Source organism: Ambystoma mexicanum, chromosome 6q (assembly GCF_040938575.1).
Source record: "Ambystoma mexicanum isolate Mex_15411 chromosome 6q, UKY_AmexF1_1, whole genome shotgun sequence".
In the NCBI taxonomy this organism is placed as follows: domain Eukaryota; kingdom Metazoa; phylum Chordata; class Amphibia; order Caudata; family Ambystomatidae; genus Ambystoma; species Ambystoma mexicanum.
The window spans coordinates 1,307,162,405-1,307,178,871 of record NC_090937.1 but is presented as its reverse complement, the minus strand read 5'-3'; the positions used below and the strand labels follow the sequence as shown (position 1 = coordinate 1,307,178,871).

Here is a 16,467-nt window from a genome sequence, read left to right as displayed (position 1 = left end):
GAATCTCCCGAGACAGGCCCGGAAGTCGCAAGGAACCATGGAGCTAGCCGTTCCTATGCTCTGAGAAGAAGTGGGGGAAGAACTGTGAAGAGGAGAAGAACTGTGCCTCTATCTGTAGTTCAGCTCTGTGAAGTACGCTGGTGAGACTGCAACTAGGTCTCTGGCACCATGCTCAACGTTCCTATTGAAGAGGCAGTTCTGTTCCCCGCTGTCGTACCAAAACCTGCACAGAAGCTCTCACAGACAGGTGAGGCGAGTGAGGTATGGTAGCACACAGTGCTGCAATAACTCAGATCCTCCAGATATTACTTTTTGTGGCCAAAAAGTTAAGATATTATGTGGACATGTTCAAAGATGGCCTACAGCACCCCCTCTTATGTCATCTGTTTTTCAAAGGATACATTTTTCATTAAAAGTATAGTGCAACATAGTAAAATGTTTAGTTAAAATTGTAAAAAGATTGTGATTTTAAATACATAACTATATTGGTTTGAGAAAAGGGATATTATTTGGTGGCTTTTTATGTGCATGTTAATTTGTAAGAACCCATTCAATTAGTAAATGCAATGCCACAGATGACCAACACATTAAATGCATGGTCACTAGAGAACAAAACAGAAAATGCAGGGCCACTATGCGCCTAAACACTTAATGCAGGGGCCAAATGGCATCAACAGTGGCACCCTAAGACAAGTCTAAAGTGGTGTTGAGCAGGAGTAATGGTTGAACAAGGCCATTTTGATAAGAGGAGCAAGCTTGGCAAACAGGCCACCAGATGATACCCTTTGCCAATCACCATTTGTCAGTGTGCCAATCGCACTTACAGAAAATGACCTTCCACCCAGGTTGTTGTGCTGCCCCTGCTGTCTCTCTGCTGTCTATCATGATGCACTCTGTGGGAGTTGAGTGAAGGCGAGAATACTGCCAAGCACCAAGCAAACTCTTGTGCAACCCCTTCATGTCCCGGTCACCTGGTGTGGTCAGTACTCAATGCATGCCACAAGATCTGACACAGGTGTCTTCTAAGATGCACTGAGTGTAAAATGTATAGTGAGTGGGGAATTCAGAGATTCTCACTGTTTGGCCTTGGTTGCACTCAAAAAAGGGGCATGCACATTTTAGAAAATGGCAGTTTCAGTGGGCCGTGAGCCCAAGAGTATAGGATAGATGAGGAGAATAATGAGAGGGGTAGGGCCAGGCAGTTGAATAGCATAATGCTCTAAGAATGACAGAAGAAAGTCAGATGATGGTAGAGGGGCAAATAAGTAGGTTTTTCTGGTCATCAGGTCAACCCCACCAATACATTTATCCAGGCAAGGGTAGTGAGATGATGTGGCCTAATCAGTATGAGAACAAGTGTGGCAATGTCATGGCATCATGATGTTATCCAGGTTTCAGTAATGGCCAGGATTGGAGATGCGGGTGATGTCTGCTGATGTGGTCCATAATAAAGGAAGACTAGTTGGAAGGAGGTTTGGCATTCCAGAGCCAGATAATGAGATTAGAGATTGTACAGGAGGAGAAGGGAGCATAAATGCATTTGGGGCTACAGGTGTGTCAGAGAGTAGATTGGGTTTCCAGTGATTGGGATAGGATGAGCGGTGGCAAGGGTTGATTTGAAGGTTTATCCAGGGAATGTTCGGAGTGCCCATGAGATGGGGAGGGAGACTGTGGTGAGAATGAGAGGATATGGAGGTGCATATTGAGGGTGTACAGAGCATGAGAAGAGATCAGTGGGACTATCATGTAAGGAATAAGGACAATAGTGGTAAACACAATGAAAAAAGAGAATTAGCAACCAACAGACTTACATAAAAAGGCCAGTAGAAACCAATAAAATGCACCCTAAAAGGCCAGTAGCAACCAGGACAGTTAACTCGAATGACAGTAGCGACCAGAATAGTTACATCGAAGGACAGTAGTTCCACCAGAATTAAATAAAATGCTGGTAATGACCAAAACAATTAAGTAAAAAGGTCCATAATGACCAATACAATTATGTAAATATCCTGACAATGACTAATACAATTACATAAAAGGTTAATAGTGACTAAAACAGATAAAGGTGAGGTAGCAACTTCCATAATACCAACACATTTCTAGTAGACTCCAACACAATGGGCTAAAGACTTTTGTCATTTTTGAAAGGATAGTTAGCATGTTGTATATTCTCCAGACATGATCCAACCTCATACTTCCAGGCCTATGACGAGCCACAAAATTCTAATTTTGAATTATCTATACGGACCAAATTAAAACATGACTAAATATTATTTGGTGGCTTTTTATGTGCATGTTAATTTGTAAGAACCCATTCAATTAGTAAGTAAGTAAACTGAGTTAAAATGCAAAGGCAACATGTTGGAAGGAATAGGGTATGGAGCTTTTCAATAGGCCTTCCTTTGTGAGGTCTGTTATCTTACCTGCATTAGCTCCCAGGAAGGGGGTGCTGGAGTAGTATACAATGATACCTTTCCTCATCAAACGAGCCTTGACAGCTTTCCACGCCCCTTTAGGGCGGGATATCCGGTCCCTATGACGTCATATCAGGGGCGTGGCCTCCTTGTGTTTCCCCCGGAAGTTCTGTCTGGGCAAAATCCTGTCCCGGAAGTGATGTAGGTGTGTTTAACAGGCCCTGGGTCCTTAGTGGGGGTGTCCCACCGGATGTGACATCATGGGGGCTATCGGGAAGGTCTCCACAAGGGTTGGGGCCCCAAGGGGACTTCCTCCGGATGCCCACCAAAGAACCGGAAGTGTGGAGCGGGGTTTTGAAGGGTGGGGCGTGGCGTGCAGGGTGTATATATACAGATACGTATTGGGGGATGTACAAGCCGTTCCTGAAGCCCTGGAAAAAAAAACAAAAACTCAAAAGACCTCAATACCAGGAATTATGAAGCGCTACAGCTACTACTCTAAGGACAATACAGCTGTTGAGGATTTGAAAACCCTTCAAAAATATTACAGCCCTGAAAGTCCGCCGGCACCGGCGCTATCCATCGATGGGGATCCTGATGGCGCTGCGGGTATGGGTACATTATGAAAGCATTTTGATATGTTGAATATTGGGAGTGGGAAACAGCCGGGTGTCATCGACTCCGGTGTGGATGACGCCTACACGGATGCACACTATGTGGATATGGATGAGGCTGTTAAGGCTCTGGAGGAGACCCCTTATGAAGATCTGAATGTTTTAGAGCAACTGTTTCCAGAGGCCGCAATAACCTCGACGGTAGACACAGCATCCGATGAAGACAAGCTGTTTATGGACGTTACTAGCTCCTCTATGCTGGAAGATGTTGGTTCTGAAACATTGGCTATGGTAAGTAATGAAGTATGACGGTGTGGGTGTTTGTGTGTGTGAAAAAACCTGTGAAAACACATGCTCAAGAGCTAAACTTCTTTCTTTTTTGAATTGCAGAAAACGCCAGATAACCATAACGGAACTGTGGGCCTGAACAGCTTGTTTAACGCCGTCAATTATTATTGCGTGTGCTGTTCAAAAAGGATCGAAAGTTCAGAATTCCCAGTCGGTGATAAGTGTAAGAAATGCAATACTTTGAAACGTTTTGAAAGTTCTGATGAGGAAGAAGATGATAATATAACCCTTTTGGAGACTGTAACGGCTCAAGCGTTTGCGGCGGCTTTTGTGAAAACGTATTTGAAGCGGGACTATTACCGTTGGTGTGAAGGGCATAAATACGGATACCCGCAACAGGATGCTCATGATTGTTTACTCCCGAATTATCAATCTGTAGCAATACGGGCAATATGTCAGATGTTCAAGTCATATAACGTTTATCAGATGCTTAAAAGGGTTTATAAAACCATGGGTATGCGTGTACATGCGAGTGTGGGGGGCCTGCTAACAAAAACAATCTTGGAAATTCAAAAGTGTCGCAAGCCTGAGAAAAAAATGAAATCTTTACGCCTGGCAGGCCCCGTGATTTTTAGAAACCATATAACCCGTTTAATACAGAGAGACTTTTATAACCTGTACAGGCTGAGGAGTAACCCGCAGAGGTGTCCGGTTCCGCAAAAGCTTGTTTTTTAAAAGGATGAAAACACAATAATACTGCTCCTTATATGTGTACCGTTGTTTCTAGGGTAACGTTTCTGGAGGAAAAACCGGATGTGTGGAGAGCTATCTGATGCCTGTACGGCTGTGTGGGGAAAAACTTTTATACGCTTTGCGGAAGGCGAGAATAGCGGTAAACACTCCACCCCGGCTGTGGCGTTTTGATGTACCGAGATTTCAAGATGCACGGATGTGTCAAAGTGTAATTTGTAGCACCATCAAGATGTCGGCGTGTGATGAATACGGTTCTGTATTCCGATACAACTGGGGTTCTTTATACATGGGCCCTAGAACCGTTTTGAGGCACCACGTGGCTGAAATGTATGCAAGATTCCTACGCCTTAAAGGTCTTGTTTTACAGGCCTCTGAACTATCTGAACTATTAAATGCTACAAGTGTCTGGTGTCTACAGAGTTACAGACGGGGTAACCACGTTGATGTGAATAGCCTGTTATATGATGCGTCCAATAAAATATCAGGGGTGGTAACTGTTCAACACCCCGTACATGTATACCAAACAGTATAAAGAAAAATTTAATAAAACGCCATACACCAACCCTGCGTCTGCTTATTTTTTTGTATTGCATCAATGGCTAACAACACACGTTCAAGATTGCATGAATGCTATTATGATAAATCTGGTGTTGGGAGTTATGGGGGTGTTGATGCGCTTTATCGAAAATTACAGCGTGATAAACACCCCATCACGCGTGGAGCTATTAAGACATGGCTATCCGGCCAGGAGACGTATACCCTTCATAAAAATGCTAGAAAACGTTTTAAAAGAAGAATGACCATTGTCGCGTCGGAAGGTATGCAGTGGCAGGCAGACCTGGCGGATGTTTCTAACCTTGAAAAGCAGAACGATGGTGCGCGGTACATTCTGACGGTGATAGATGTTTTATCAAAATATGCATTTGCAGAGGCCTTGCGGGATAAGACTGGTTCAAGAGTGGCGGCGGCCTTCAAACATATCTTCAGCAAGGGTCGCGTACCTGTAAAATTACAAACTGATGCCGGTAAGGAATTTCTGAATAGGCCCCTGCAAAACCTTCTAAAGCACCACGGCGTGCATCATTTTATAACCCACACAGAAGTTAAAGCGGCGGTTGTTGAACGTTTTAATAGAACTCTAAAATCCAAACTATGGAGATATTTCACAGCCTATAATACACAACGCAATGTGGATATATTACAGACTTTTATCGATGTGTATAATGACAGCTACCACCGGTCTATTAAAATGCCTCCCCGGGCTGTAACCTCTGAAAACTCATTATCAGCGTGGCGAAACCTGTATGCTGGACGGCTATCGGAGAAGATCAAGAAAGCATCCTTTCGCGTAGGGGACCACGTCCGAGTATCCAAGTTAAAAGGTGTCTTTACAAAAGGCTACCAACAGTCCTTTACTGACGAAATTTTCATAGTGGCAAAAGCATCTGTGAAAGAGGGGGTATACATATATCAGCTGAATGATTATGCTGGTGAAGTTGTAAGCGGTAATTTCTACACAGAGGAGTTACAAAAGGTGATCGACGATCCCCAGCGTCTTTATAGGGTTGAGTAAATGATTCAGAGTAAAGGTAAGGGGTCTAAGAAACAGCACCTGCTAAAATGGCACGGATGGCCTGAGAAATTCAACAGTTGGGTCAACGCGGCCTCTCTAGAGGATCTAAAAAGCAGAGACGTTCCCTGAGAAGAAGAAGAAGATGGAAAACACCGGCTTTTATATCACCTTGCCCAGTAACGCCTCTTTAGATATATTCCCAAAAAACGAAATATCGGATTATTCTGTTAAACTGGCTAAACCCGTTAATTTACAAGGTCCGTGGGAAGCGGAGTTGATGGAGATTCAGTACCCCCATACCTGGGACACCCTGGACAAAAGAGATTCCTGGTATACCATCAGACGTGGAGAACCTGCTGAATTGATAAATGTGGGTTTTCCTCACGGCTTCTACCCCACAATACAGGCGCTGCTAGATACTATCAACAAATCAATCGCGAGTCTCGAGCGCTATGCAGATATACACCTGTTTCTAAATAACTCACGCCGTAAAGTATTTGTAAGATCACCCGATCTTACCGTGGAGTTTATATGTAGCGGGAAACTCTCAATGGTGTTGGGGAACGTTCAGAATATAAAAAATAATACTAAAAATACGGACAAAACAAGTGCAGATATTGATGGTGGATTTTACAGCCTCATGATCTACAGCGATATAGTAGAATACCAAAGGGTTGGTGACTCATACGCCCCCCTGATGCGGACCGCACAAGTCAAGGGCGAAAATAACGGCATTGTTAATATACAATACATGAAGCCTGATTATATTCCTGTTTCTAAGTGTCATTTTGATACCATCAGCATCCAGATAAGGGACGATCAGGGAGATCTGGTCTCATTTAAATACGGGAAGGTCCTGGTGTAACTACATCTGCGCCCTAGACACGAGAGAGACAATTAGAACATGGTAATCATGAAGAATTACGGGGAGCCGCACGCTTATAGGGATTATTACCGCAGACAGGCCGGTTATGGAAATCAGCCCTATTTCCAAGGTGCGCCTGTGATGTATGGTGAGGGGCTAGGAAATATTTTTAGAAGTCTTTTTCGGAGATCCATGCCCTTCCTGCGCAAAGGGTTTGAATTAGCCAAGCCGCATATGAAAACAGCTGCTGCAAACATTGCTAAGGATGTGGTGTCTACTGCAACAACCTCCATCGCAAATCGTTTCAACCAACCAGCACAAGAGGGCTCTGGTCTGGTTTACGTGGGTAAAAGCCCTGCAAAAAGAAAAAGGCGAGCTTCGCGCCGGCGGGGGCCTCCGAAGCCGCATAAAAAACGAAGAACAACAACCAAAGCCGCTCAGAAGAGAAAACGCACGTCAAAGAACAGACGGGTCAAGCGAAATAAAAACAGACCCGGCATCAATATTTTCTAAAAGATGGCCTTTATCCACTGTGCCTCGGGGGAATGTGTGAAATCGGAACTAGATCTGTTTGTCGTGCCCCCGACACAGACAAGCATCGAAAACAGTTTTTTCATGGAAGTTGCGCCCCTCGCGGCACTATCCCCATTAGCCCCCATCGAGTTTTACATATCGGGCTCAACAGAGACGTACCTGGATTTGAATGACACCTTGCTCTACCTAACCTGCAGAATAACAAAAGAGGATGGGACGGCTATCGGTGCAGCGGCGAAGGTGGCCACGATTGCCTATCCGGTGGCCACCCTTTTCAACCAGGTGGACATCACTCTAGGTGATCGCATGATTACACAGAGCGACAATATGTATGCCTATAGAGCGTATATTGAAAGCGTTCTGAACTACAGCAATGACACTTTGGACACCCAGCTGACTGCAGGGCTTTTTTATAAGGACACGGCGGGGCATATGGAGGATTATGCTCTAAATGGAAACAACAAGGGCTTTATAAAGAGATCAGCGTATGCGACAAGTAGCAGAAACTTTGATTTACTAGGGCGTCTACACTCGAATCTGTTTTTCCAGGAGAAGCTGATGGTGAATGGTGTTGATCTGAAAATTAAACTCTCGCGAAATAAAGATGCTTTCTGTTTGAACAGTGATGATGCCGAAGCCTACAAACTGGTAATAGTATCAGCGAGTTTATTCATTAAAAGGGTCAACATGTCACCGACGGTCAGACTCGCGCATGCTGATGCTCTACAAGTATCTAACTTGAAATACCCTGCGGAGAGGACCTCCTTGAAAATCTTCAGTGTACCAGCGGGCAGCCGTGTCGCCAGTCAAGATAACTTATTCTTGGGACAGCTACCTAAAATAATCGTTATTGGCTTTGTGGATAACACCGCTTTTTCAGGGGATTACGCAAGCAATCCTTTTAATTTTAAACATTACAACATTAACTACGCCGCCCTATTTAAGGATGGGGTCGTCATCCCCGCCAAAGCCTACAGCCCTAGTTTTCAACAGAAAAATACAATTAGGGAGTATCTGGGACTAGTCTCCATCAGCGGCAAGCACATGCGCGATAAAGGATTTGTGATACCACGTGACGACTATGATGGTGGCTACACCTTGCTGGCTTTTGATTTGAGACCCGATAATGCATCATCAGGACATTATAATCTGATTAGGAATGGTAATTTACGACTTGAGGTCCGCTTTGCTGCAAATTTACCAAGTACTGTGAATCTCATTATTATGGCCCTATTTGACTCTGTCATAGAACTCAACAACCAGCGACAGGTGCTGTACGATATGTAATGGATACCTACCAGATCATGCGTTTCCTGCGAAAAGACAAACATGCTGTGAAAACATTTCGAGGCGTGTATTCGTGTGATAACATTCCACGGGGTATACCGGGGGAGCTGCCCATCAGCTTTGTTGTGAACACCGACCCCCAGCATCAAGAAGGAACACATTGGATAGCTATGTTTATAGACACTGTTGCAATAACTGTTTTTGATAGTCTGGGGTGTTTCCCAAGCCACCCTATATATGACGGCGATCTACTGGACTATGTTAAACATATAGCACCCATAGTACATTATAATAGAGACCAGGTGCAGCATTCTGAAGCCGTGACATGTGGGCAGCATGCTTGCTACTTTGTATCTAAAATGTCTGAGAAACAGGCACTGCGGGCTGTTATGCAAACCTACTCTCTTGATCTCAGGCAGAATGATCGGATGGTGACGGCTTTTGTGAACAAACGTAAATATCGCCGGCCACCTGTAAATGTATATAGTTTTTGCCAGAAATGTAAGTGTGTTAATAATCAGTAGATATGTGTACAGGTGTTAGCACATCTATTATAACCGACCCTGACAAGCTGACACATCTATTATAACCGACCCTGACAAGTTGACAGCCTATCTTTTTGACGCAGGTTATGACATTTCAAGTCTGCAGTTTATAGATGAGGAAACGGCATGCCTCTGTTGGAAATACGCGGAGGAGTACCCTACGTGTTCCAACAATATAAACATATTCATCGCCTGTTTCACAACGGCTCATGCCCGTCTGGAACTTTATACAGTCATGGATGCTCTTCAGGAGAGGTGTCTGTACCACGACACCGATTCGGTCATTTTTGTTAGCGCCCCCGGCCAGGAGAATCCCCCACTGGGTGATTATCTGGGTAATCTAACAAGTGAATTAGCAGCTGGTGAGCACATTACAGAGTTTGTTTCTGCAGGGCCCAAAACATATTCTTATCGCACATCCTCAGGGGCTGTCTGTATGAAAGTGAAAGGCATCACTTTGAACGTCAGCAACAGCTTGAAGATCAATTTTGACAGTTTGAAAGAGCTGGTGCGCGAGTACACTTTAGAAAACACTATTAAATGCTAAGTGTCTGGTGTCTACATTTAATAGTTCAGATACTTCAGAGGCCTGTAAAACACTACCTTTAAGGCGTAGGAATCTTGCATACATTTCAGCCACGTGGTGCCTCAAAACGGTTCTAGGGCCCATGTATAAAGAACCCCAGTTGTATCGGAATACAGAACCGTATTCATCACACGCCGACATCTTCATGGTGCTACAAATTACACTTTGACACATCCGTGCATCTTGAAATCTCAGTACATCAAAACGCTACAGCCGGGGTGGGGTGTTTACCGCTATTCTCGCCTTCCGCATAGCGTATAAAAGTTTTTCCCCACACAGCCGTACAGGCATCAGATAGCTCTCCACACATCCGGTTTTTCCTCCAGAAACGTTACCCTAGAAACAACGGTACACATATAAGGAGCAGTATTATTGTGTTTTCATCTTTTTAAAAAACAAGCTTTTGCGGAACCGGACACCTCTGCGGGTTACTCCTCAGCCTGTACAGGTTAGAAAAGTCTCTCTGTATTAAACGGGTTATATGGTTTCTAAAAATCACGGGGCCTGCCAGGCGTAAAGATTTCATTTTTTTCTCAGGCTTGCGACACGTTTGAATTTCCAATATTGATTTTGTTAGCAGGCCCCCCACACTCGCATGTACACGCATACCCATGGATTTATAGACCCTTTTAAGCATCTGATAAACGTTATATGACTTCAACATCTGACATATCGCCCGTATTGCTACAGATTGATAATTCGGGAGTAAACAATCATGAGCATCCTGTTGCGGGTTTTCCGTATTTATACCCTTCACACCAACGGTAATAGTCCCGCTTCAAACATGTTTTCACAACAGCCGCCGCAAACGCTTGAGCCGTTACAGTCTCCAAAAGGGTTATATTATCATCTTCTTCCTCATCAGAACTTTCAAAACGTTTCAAAGTATCGCATTTCTTACACTTATCACCGACTGGGAATGCTGAACTTTCGATCCTTTTTGAACAGCACACGCAATAATAATTGACAGCGTTAAACGAGTTGTTCAGGCCCACAGTTCCGTTATGGTTATCTGGCGTTTTCTGCAATTCAAAAAAGAAAGAAGTTTAGCTCTTGAGCATGTGTTTTCACAGGTTTTTTCACACACACAAACACCCACACCGTCATACTTCATTACTTACCATAGCCAATGTTTCAGAACCAACATCTTCCAGCATAGAGGAGCTAGTAACGTCCATAAACAGCTTGTCTTCATCGGATGCTGTGTCTACCGTCGAGGTTATTGCGGCCTCGGGAAACAGTTGCTCTAAAACATTCAGATCTTCATAAGGGGTCCCCTCCAGAGCCTTAACAGCCTCATTCATATCCACATAGTCTGCATCCGTGTAGGCGACATCCACACCGGAGTCGATGACACCCGGCTGTTTCCCACTCCCAAGATTCAACATACCAAAATGCTCACATAATGTACCCATAGCCGCAGCGCCATCAGGGTCCCCATCGATGGATAGCGCCGGTGCCGTCAGACTTTCAGGGCTGTAATATTTTTGAAGGTTTTTCAAATCCTCAACAGCTGTATTGTCCTTAGAGTAGTAGCTGTAGCGCTTCATAATTCCTGGTATTGAGGTCTTTTGAGTTTTCGTTTTTTTTTTTCAGGGCTTCAGGAACGGCTTGTACATCCCCCAATACGTATCCGTATATATACACCCTGCACTCCACGCCCCACCCTTCAAAACCCCGCTCCACACTTCCGGTTCTTTGGGGGGCATCCGGAGGAAGTCCCCTTGGGGCCACAACCCTTGGGGAGACCTTCCCGATAGCCTCCATGATGTCACATCCGGTGGGACACCCCCGCTAAGGACCCAGGGCCTGTTAAACACACCTACATCACTTCCGGGACAGGATTTTGCCCAGACAGAACTTCCGGGGGAAACACGAGGAGGCCACGCCCCTGATATGACATCATAGGGACCGGATATCCCGCCCTAAAGGGGCGTGGAAAGCTGTCAAGGCTCGTTTGATGAGGAAAGGTATCATTGTATACTACTTGCTGGACAAACGGGGTGCTGGGCAATCAGGATGCTCAGAATGCAGGCTGTACTTTATGATACAAGACCATGTTCCGAGCAGCCTGCCAGGCCCCCTTGATTCCTCCCGCTCCACCTTGCTTTCTCTTCCCTCCCCCTCACCTCCTAGCACCCATGTACTTAGCTAAGCACCCCAAGAGTGTGTTTTTTAAAAGAAAAAGAAACTAACATGTTCTGTGCATCTCGGTGCCGCCCGTGGTTCCTGTGGGCCTTTTTCAATTTTGATGACGTCACAGTCATCAACATTGAAAACGGATTGTGAACAAGGACGCGATACCAGGCTGTGCAGAAAAGTTACGCTTCTTTTTTTTTCTTTCAATACACACCATTAGCACCCACGTAGGTAACTACATGGGTGCTAATGGCGATATTACCAGAGGCGGCGTGCCGACCCTGTCAGTAACAGCACTGCCGTCCGTGTTAAGGGACCCTCGCTTCTCTCAGGCCCTTAACTTGGGTGGCAGGCCGTTTCTGACATGGTTGTCCCACTACTGCGGTTAATATTGCCTCATTAGTTCTACAAGTATTTGTGCATATCTGTAAATAGGCTGATCAGAGATACATGTGATGTGCATATAACAAGGAGATGGGAGTCCACAGTTATAAGTTCACATGCATACTTGGACACTTTGCACATTTTGCTCAGGAAACATGCATGGCTTCTCCCTCTCTCTCTCCCTTGAATTTACCAAATTACAAAAATCTATATATAGTAAGCGTGCATTATTCCAGCTCCAAACTGTATGAAATTCAGTTTGTTAACTTTGTTAATTTGTCTAATTTGATTACATGATCTGTTGATCATTGCATAAATCCTGAGGCACCCACCAATAATCAGAATGTAATATGTATTTTACATTTATTACAGACTTTTTCTATTATGGAATGCTACATTATTACATGTATGAGATATCAAACTCATGATCAATTGCAATTAAACAGTGTTTCGAGTGATATCAATAGCCATTGTGGTTCATTTCGACAGGGTCACATTTTTGCATAGAGGTGGTACATAATGACCAAGATAAATGTTTGCGGTCAGTTAAATATGTGGCTCTGATTGTTCAAAATTTTCCAAACCGGTCCGTATTCCATGATAATCTCCCTGCAGTCTCATCACTATAAGAGAAAAACGTGTTCCTCATAGTATATGTCTGAAATTGACTTATAATAGCAGTAAGACTTTCCTCAGAGGGCATTATTATGGAATGCGGGCTGGTTTGGCATAACAGGCCCATGGCTTCGCCTCGGCCCATTACTTACCAAACCGGTCCGTATTGCACGAGAATTCCTTCTGAGCCGTGTCTTATTGCTTAAGCTTTTTTTTGTTGTGAGGCACTGAAAATAAAGAAGGGTTAGTTTAGACAGTGAAACACAAAGGCAGTATTGAACAATCCACGTTCTGAGATGTTGTGTCCGTTCTCATTAATCACCTGCTGTTAGGGTTTCAGAATATCACTCTAATATTAACAACACTGCCTCAAAGCTTAGTATTCCATAACTTGGTGTGGATAAGAGTGCAGGCACTGATGGGAGACGTGAAGTCAGGCAAAGAGGGATGGTATGTTCCACTGAGATCCGTTAAAGTTAAAGGAGTTATCCCCTGTGTTTATGAACATGTGTCAGTATATCAATAGGTCACACATCTAACATTGACTAAAGCCTAACGGGGCTGAACGTTTCACTTTCTCCTAAAATTCTTCACCAAATACTGTTGATATTCCACTGAGCTCAGTGTAATAATATATTGAGACCTCACGTTTCTCAGTGAATTCTACATACATGCTTCAATTTCAGACTGAAATACCAATTAAAATTGGATGCAAACATATTTGTACAGATTTGATAATAACTGGCTGCCCTTAGGTGAAGAGTGTACGATTCTGAATATGAAAAACAAGCCATGTTTTATGGTCCTCAGAATAATACATGAAAAATAACCCCCTTGAAACGAAGAATACAGTTTAACATGGCATTACAACACTTGAATGTAACGAAAATAACTATTTCATATGTTAGAATTCTGATTGACCATTTATCATGGGAAAAAGTATCATCATCATAAATCACAGGCAATGGACAGGGTAAAGGCTTTGTATTACTTCGCTTGAGATCAGAGAAAGGGTCAAGTTTAAAGGAAGGAATCAGTGGAAATCACCATTTGTTAATGTTGCTAAAAGTGAATAAATGGGTGGGATTTATGGGTCCTCATCTCTTTTTCTTAGTAAATCTATATAGCTTTACAATGAGCCATCCAAGGCATAGATAAAGGTGTGTGGGGTCCCCTGGTTTTAACACGTACCTTTTTAAAACGTGATGCCATTCTTAGTACAGAAAATATTTTTTGTAATTAAAGTAACAGGACTAACTTCGGAATGTTGACTTTTTTTCGTTTTTGGTTCTTCAAAGAGAAAAGAAGCCAATGGTCCTATAAATTATATAATTTACCATTTTAATGTGATGTGGATTTTGTTAATATACTCAGATTTTATGTATATCCTGTTCTATTCTTATGTTGTCTGCTGTTGCCCAATCTCTAATACCCCCTTCCTGGATAAACTCTTGGAAAAGTTGATCCTCCCCCAACTGACTCACCACATTGATCTTGTTGGCTGCCTTCACGAACATCAATCTGGATTCCGGGCATCCAGGGGTACAGAAACTTCTCTCCTGAACACCCGTGAAACCATGCTCGCAAATCTCGACTCCAATTCTTCTGCTGCTCTCATTCTCCTCGATCTCTCCTCCGCCTTTGACACGGTCAACCATTCCATCCTCATAAAACGACTCTGTGACACCCTCAGCATCACTGACTGGGCACTGGACTGGCTGACCTCTTTCCTCACTAACTACCCTTCCGGCTGCAACTGGGCCCTTTCTCCTCCACCACCACCCTCTCTACCTGTGGCATCCCACAGGGCACTATCCTATTGTGGTGGCTGTTCAATATCTATCTCGCCCCTCTTGCTCACCTGATCTCCTCCTTCTCTCCCCATTTCCAGTGCTGCACAGATGACACACAACTTTGCATCAAACTTCCTTCTAACTCCCTTTCTTCCTCCCCTCTCATCCCTGACTGTCCACTATTCAGGCATGGTGTGCCGCAAACAGTCTCTGTTACAATGCCAGGAAGATCATCCTCATCGGGACACCTGTTCCCTCTTTTCCTTTTTCTCATCTTCCCCCAGAAGCTCAATGCCTCCAAAGCTCTGTTCCTCTCCAGGCTGAACTACTGAAACAGCCTCTTTCTCAATCTCCCTCTCTCCTCCCTTCGTCCGCTCCAGCTAATCCAGAATAGGGCTGCAAGACCTATCCTAGGCCTCAAGCCCAGGGACTGTATCTCTCCAGCCCTGAAATCACCCAAGTGGCTCCCAGTGACTCCTAAATACTCCCCTGCAAGAACCCTATGCTCCTTTAATTCCAATTCTCTGACTGTCAAACGCTTCTCCAAGCAAAGAGTGGGGGGGGTAGGTCTCTCTGCTCAGTCAGTGCCTCCCTCGGGCACAGCCTCCCTGCCCTCTCAAACTTGAGCCGGACCACCTTAAATTCTGGAAACTGCTCAAAACTATGCTCTTCTCTGCCACTTTTCCTCTTTCCCTTCACTGCTAATAACCCCACTGCCGCTGTGCCCAGTGGCCTGATCCTCTTGAACCTCAATAGGTCTCAGGCCCTTTCTCCCAGTCATTACCAGAACCACCCCACCACTGCACTGCCCTTTGGGCCCCTGGCTGGTGGCTAAACATACCACCCTTGAGAGTCGTCTGTACTAGCACTTAGCCAGAGGCTCTCCTCCTGGCTCCCCTTAGCACTTCCCTGACCCTCCCCCAGCACTTCTCCTCTCTGCCTTCCATACCCTTCACCCGCACTTCTCTTCATTTCATTTGCACGGCGAATGCCACAAGGCCTAGTAGGACCACGACTGTATATATATATATAAAACTGTGTTTCTATTTCTGCCACAGTTAATATTTCTCTGTTCTCTTCCCTTTTAGCCGTGTGGCGATTTGAAACATAATTCTGTTGTATAAAGCGCATTACAGCTGCACAACAAATAGATAAAAAATAAAATGAGAAATCCTGCTCAATTAACATGCATGTGTTTATTTGTTAATTGAATTAATTCAAAATAAAGATAATGACTAACTTTCTTAATTTTTACTAATGTTGTTATTTTTAATGTAAAATTCGTCTTTTTATATTTTTGTTTTTATTTTTAGGGGATATTTTAACATATACCACTTTGAACATACAGGTCCCAGACTACTGGCCTCATTCCGAGTTTGGAGGTAGCCGTAGCGCTATTAGCCCCATGGCTGCCTCCAATACTGGGTCCGGTCTGGTTGAATGGGGACCTACCGGGACATTCCGACCTGTGCGGACCCGGTAAGTCCCCATTCAACCAACCATTCCCCATTCCCATTTGAGCCCCCATAGGGCTCATTGGGAATGGGGAAGGTGCTAATTACGGGCCCGCGAATAGCAGGCCATAATTAGTGCCGTGGTCCCTTATCGGGACCCGTAAAGAACGTGTGGTCAGACCACACGTTCTTTGCGGCTCCCGCTAAGGGACCTCGGAATTGGGCGGTAAGGGTTTAACGGCACCGGTCTCCTTACCGGTGACCGTTAACCCTTACCGCCCAACTCGGAATGAGGCCCTATGTCCGGTTGATTTGTCACCAATGCCATTTCTTATTGCATTGTGTTACAAAAGAATAGAGTGAAGAGCTCGAAATGTCTAGGAATGGACAGCTTGATAAAGTTTACACATCATATGCTGACCAGCAATATTGCCTTCATTTCATTTTTAGAGTTTACAATCAAGATATGCTTCAAAGGACATGTTCTCATTGGGTCACTCCTGTTAGAGATCACTACTATCAGAGTGTGGGAAACTCAACAAGCTCACACAACTTGTGCACAACAAGGATACCTGAGTGTGAGTATCAGGCTGAATACAGCTGCTACTAGGATGTCGAGCACT

At 44.3% G+C, this 16,467-nt stretch overlaps 1 protein-coding gene across 2 annotated transcripts in view; it reads right to left on the bottom strand.

Moving 5' to 3' along the window:
* LDB2 (LIM domain binding 2) overlaps nt 1–16,467 on the bottom strand; it is a 1,443,494-nt gene that overhangs the window by 60,253 nt on the left and 1,366,774 nt on the right. Inside the window, exon 8 of one of the 2 annotated variants that reach the window (XM_069631913.1) lies at nt 12,750–12,824. The exons of the other annotated variant lie outside the window; for it this stretch is intronic. Within the exon in view, the coding sequence (XP_069488014.1) occupies nt 12,750–12,824 (75 nt within the window). The remainder of the gene's footprint in view (nt 1–12,749; nt 12,825–16,467) is intronic. 2 annotated transcript variants of the gene reach the window in all.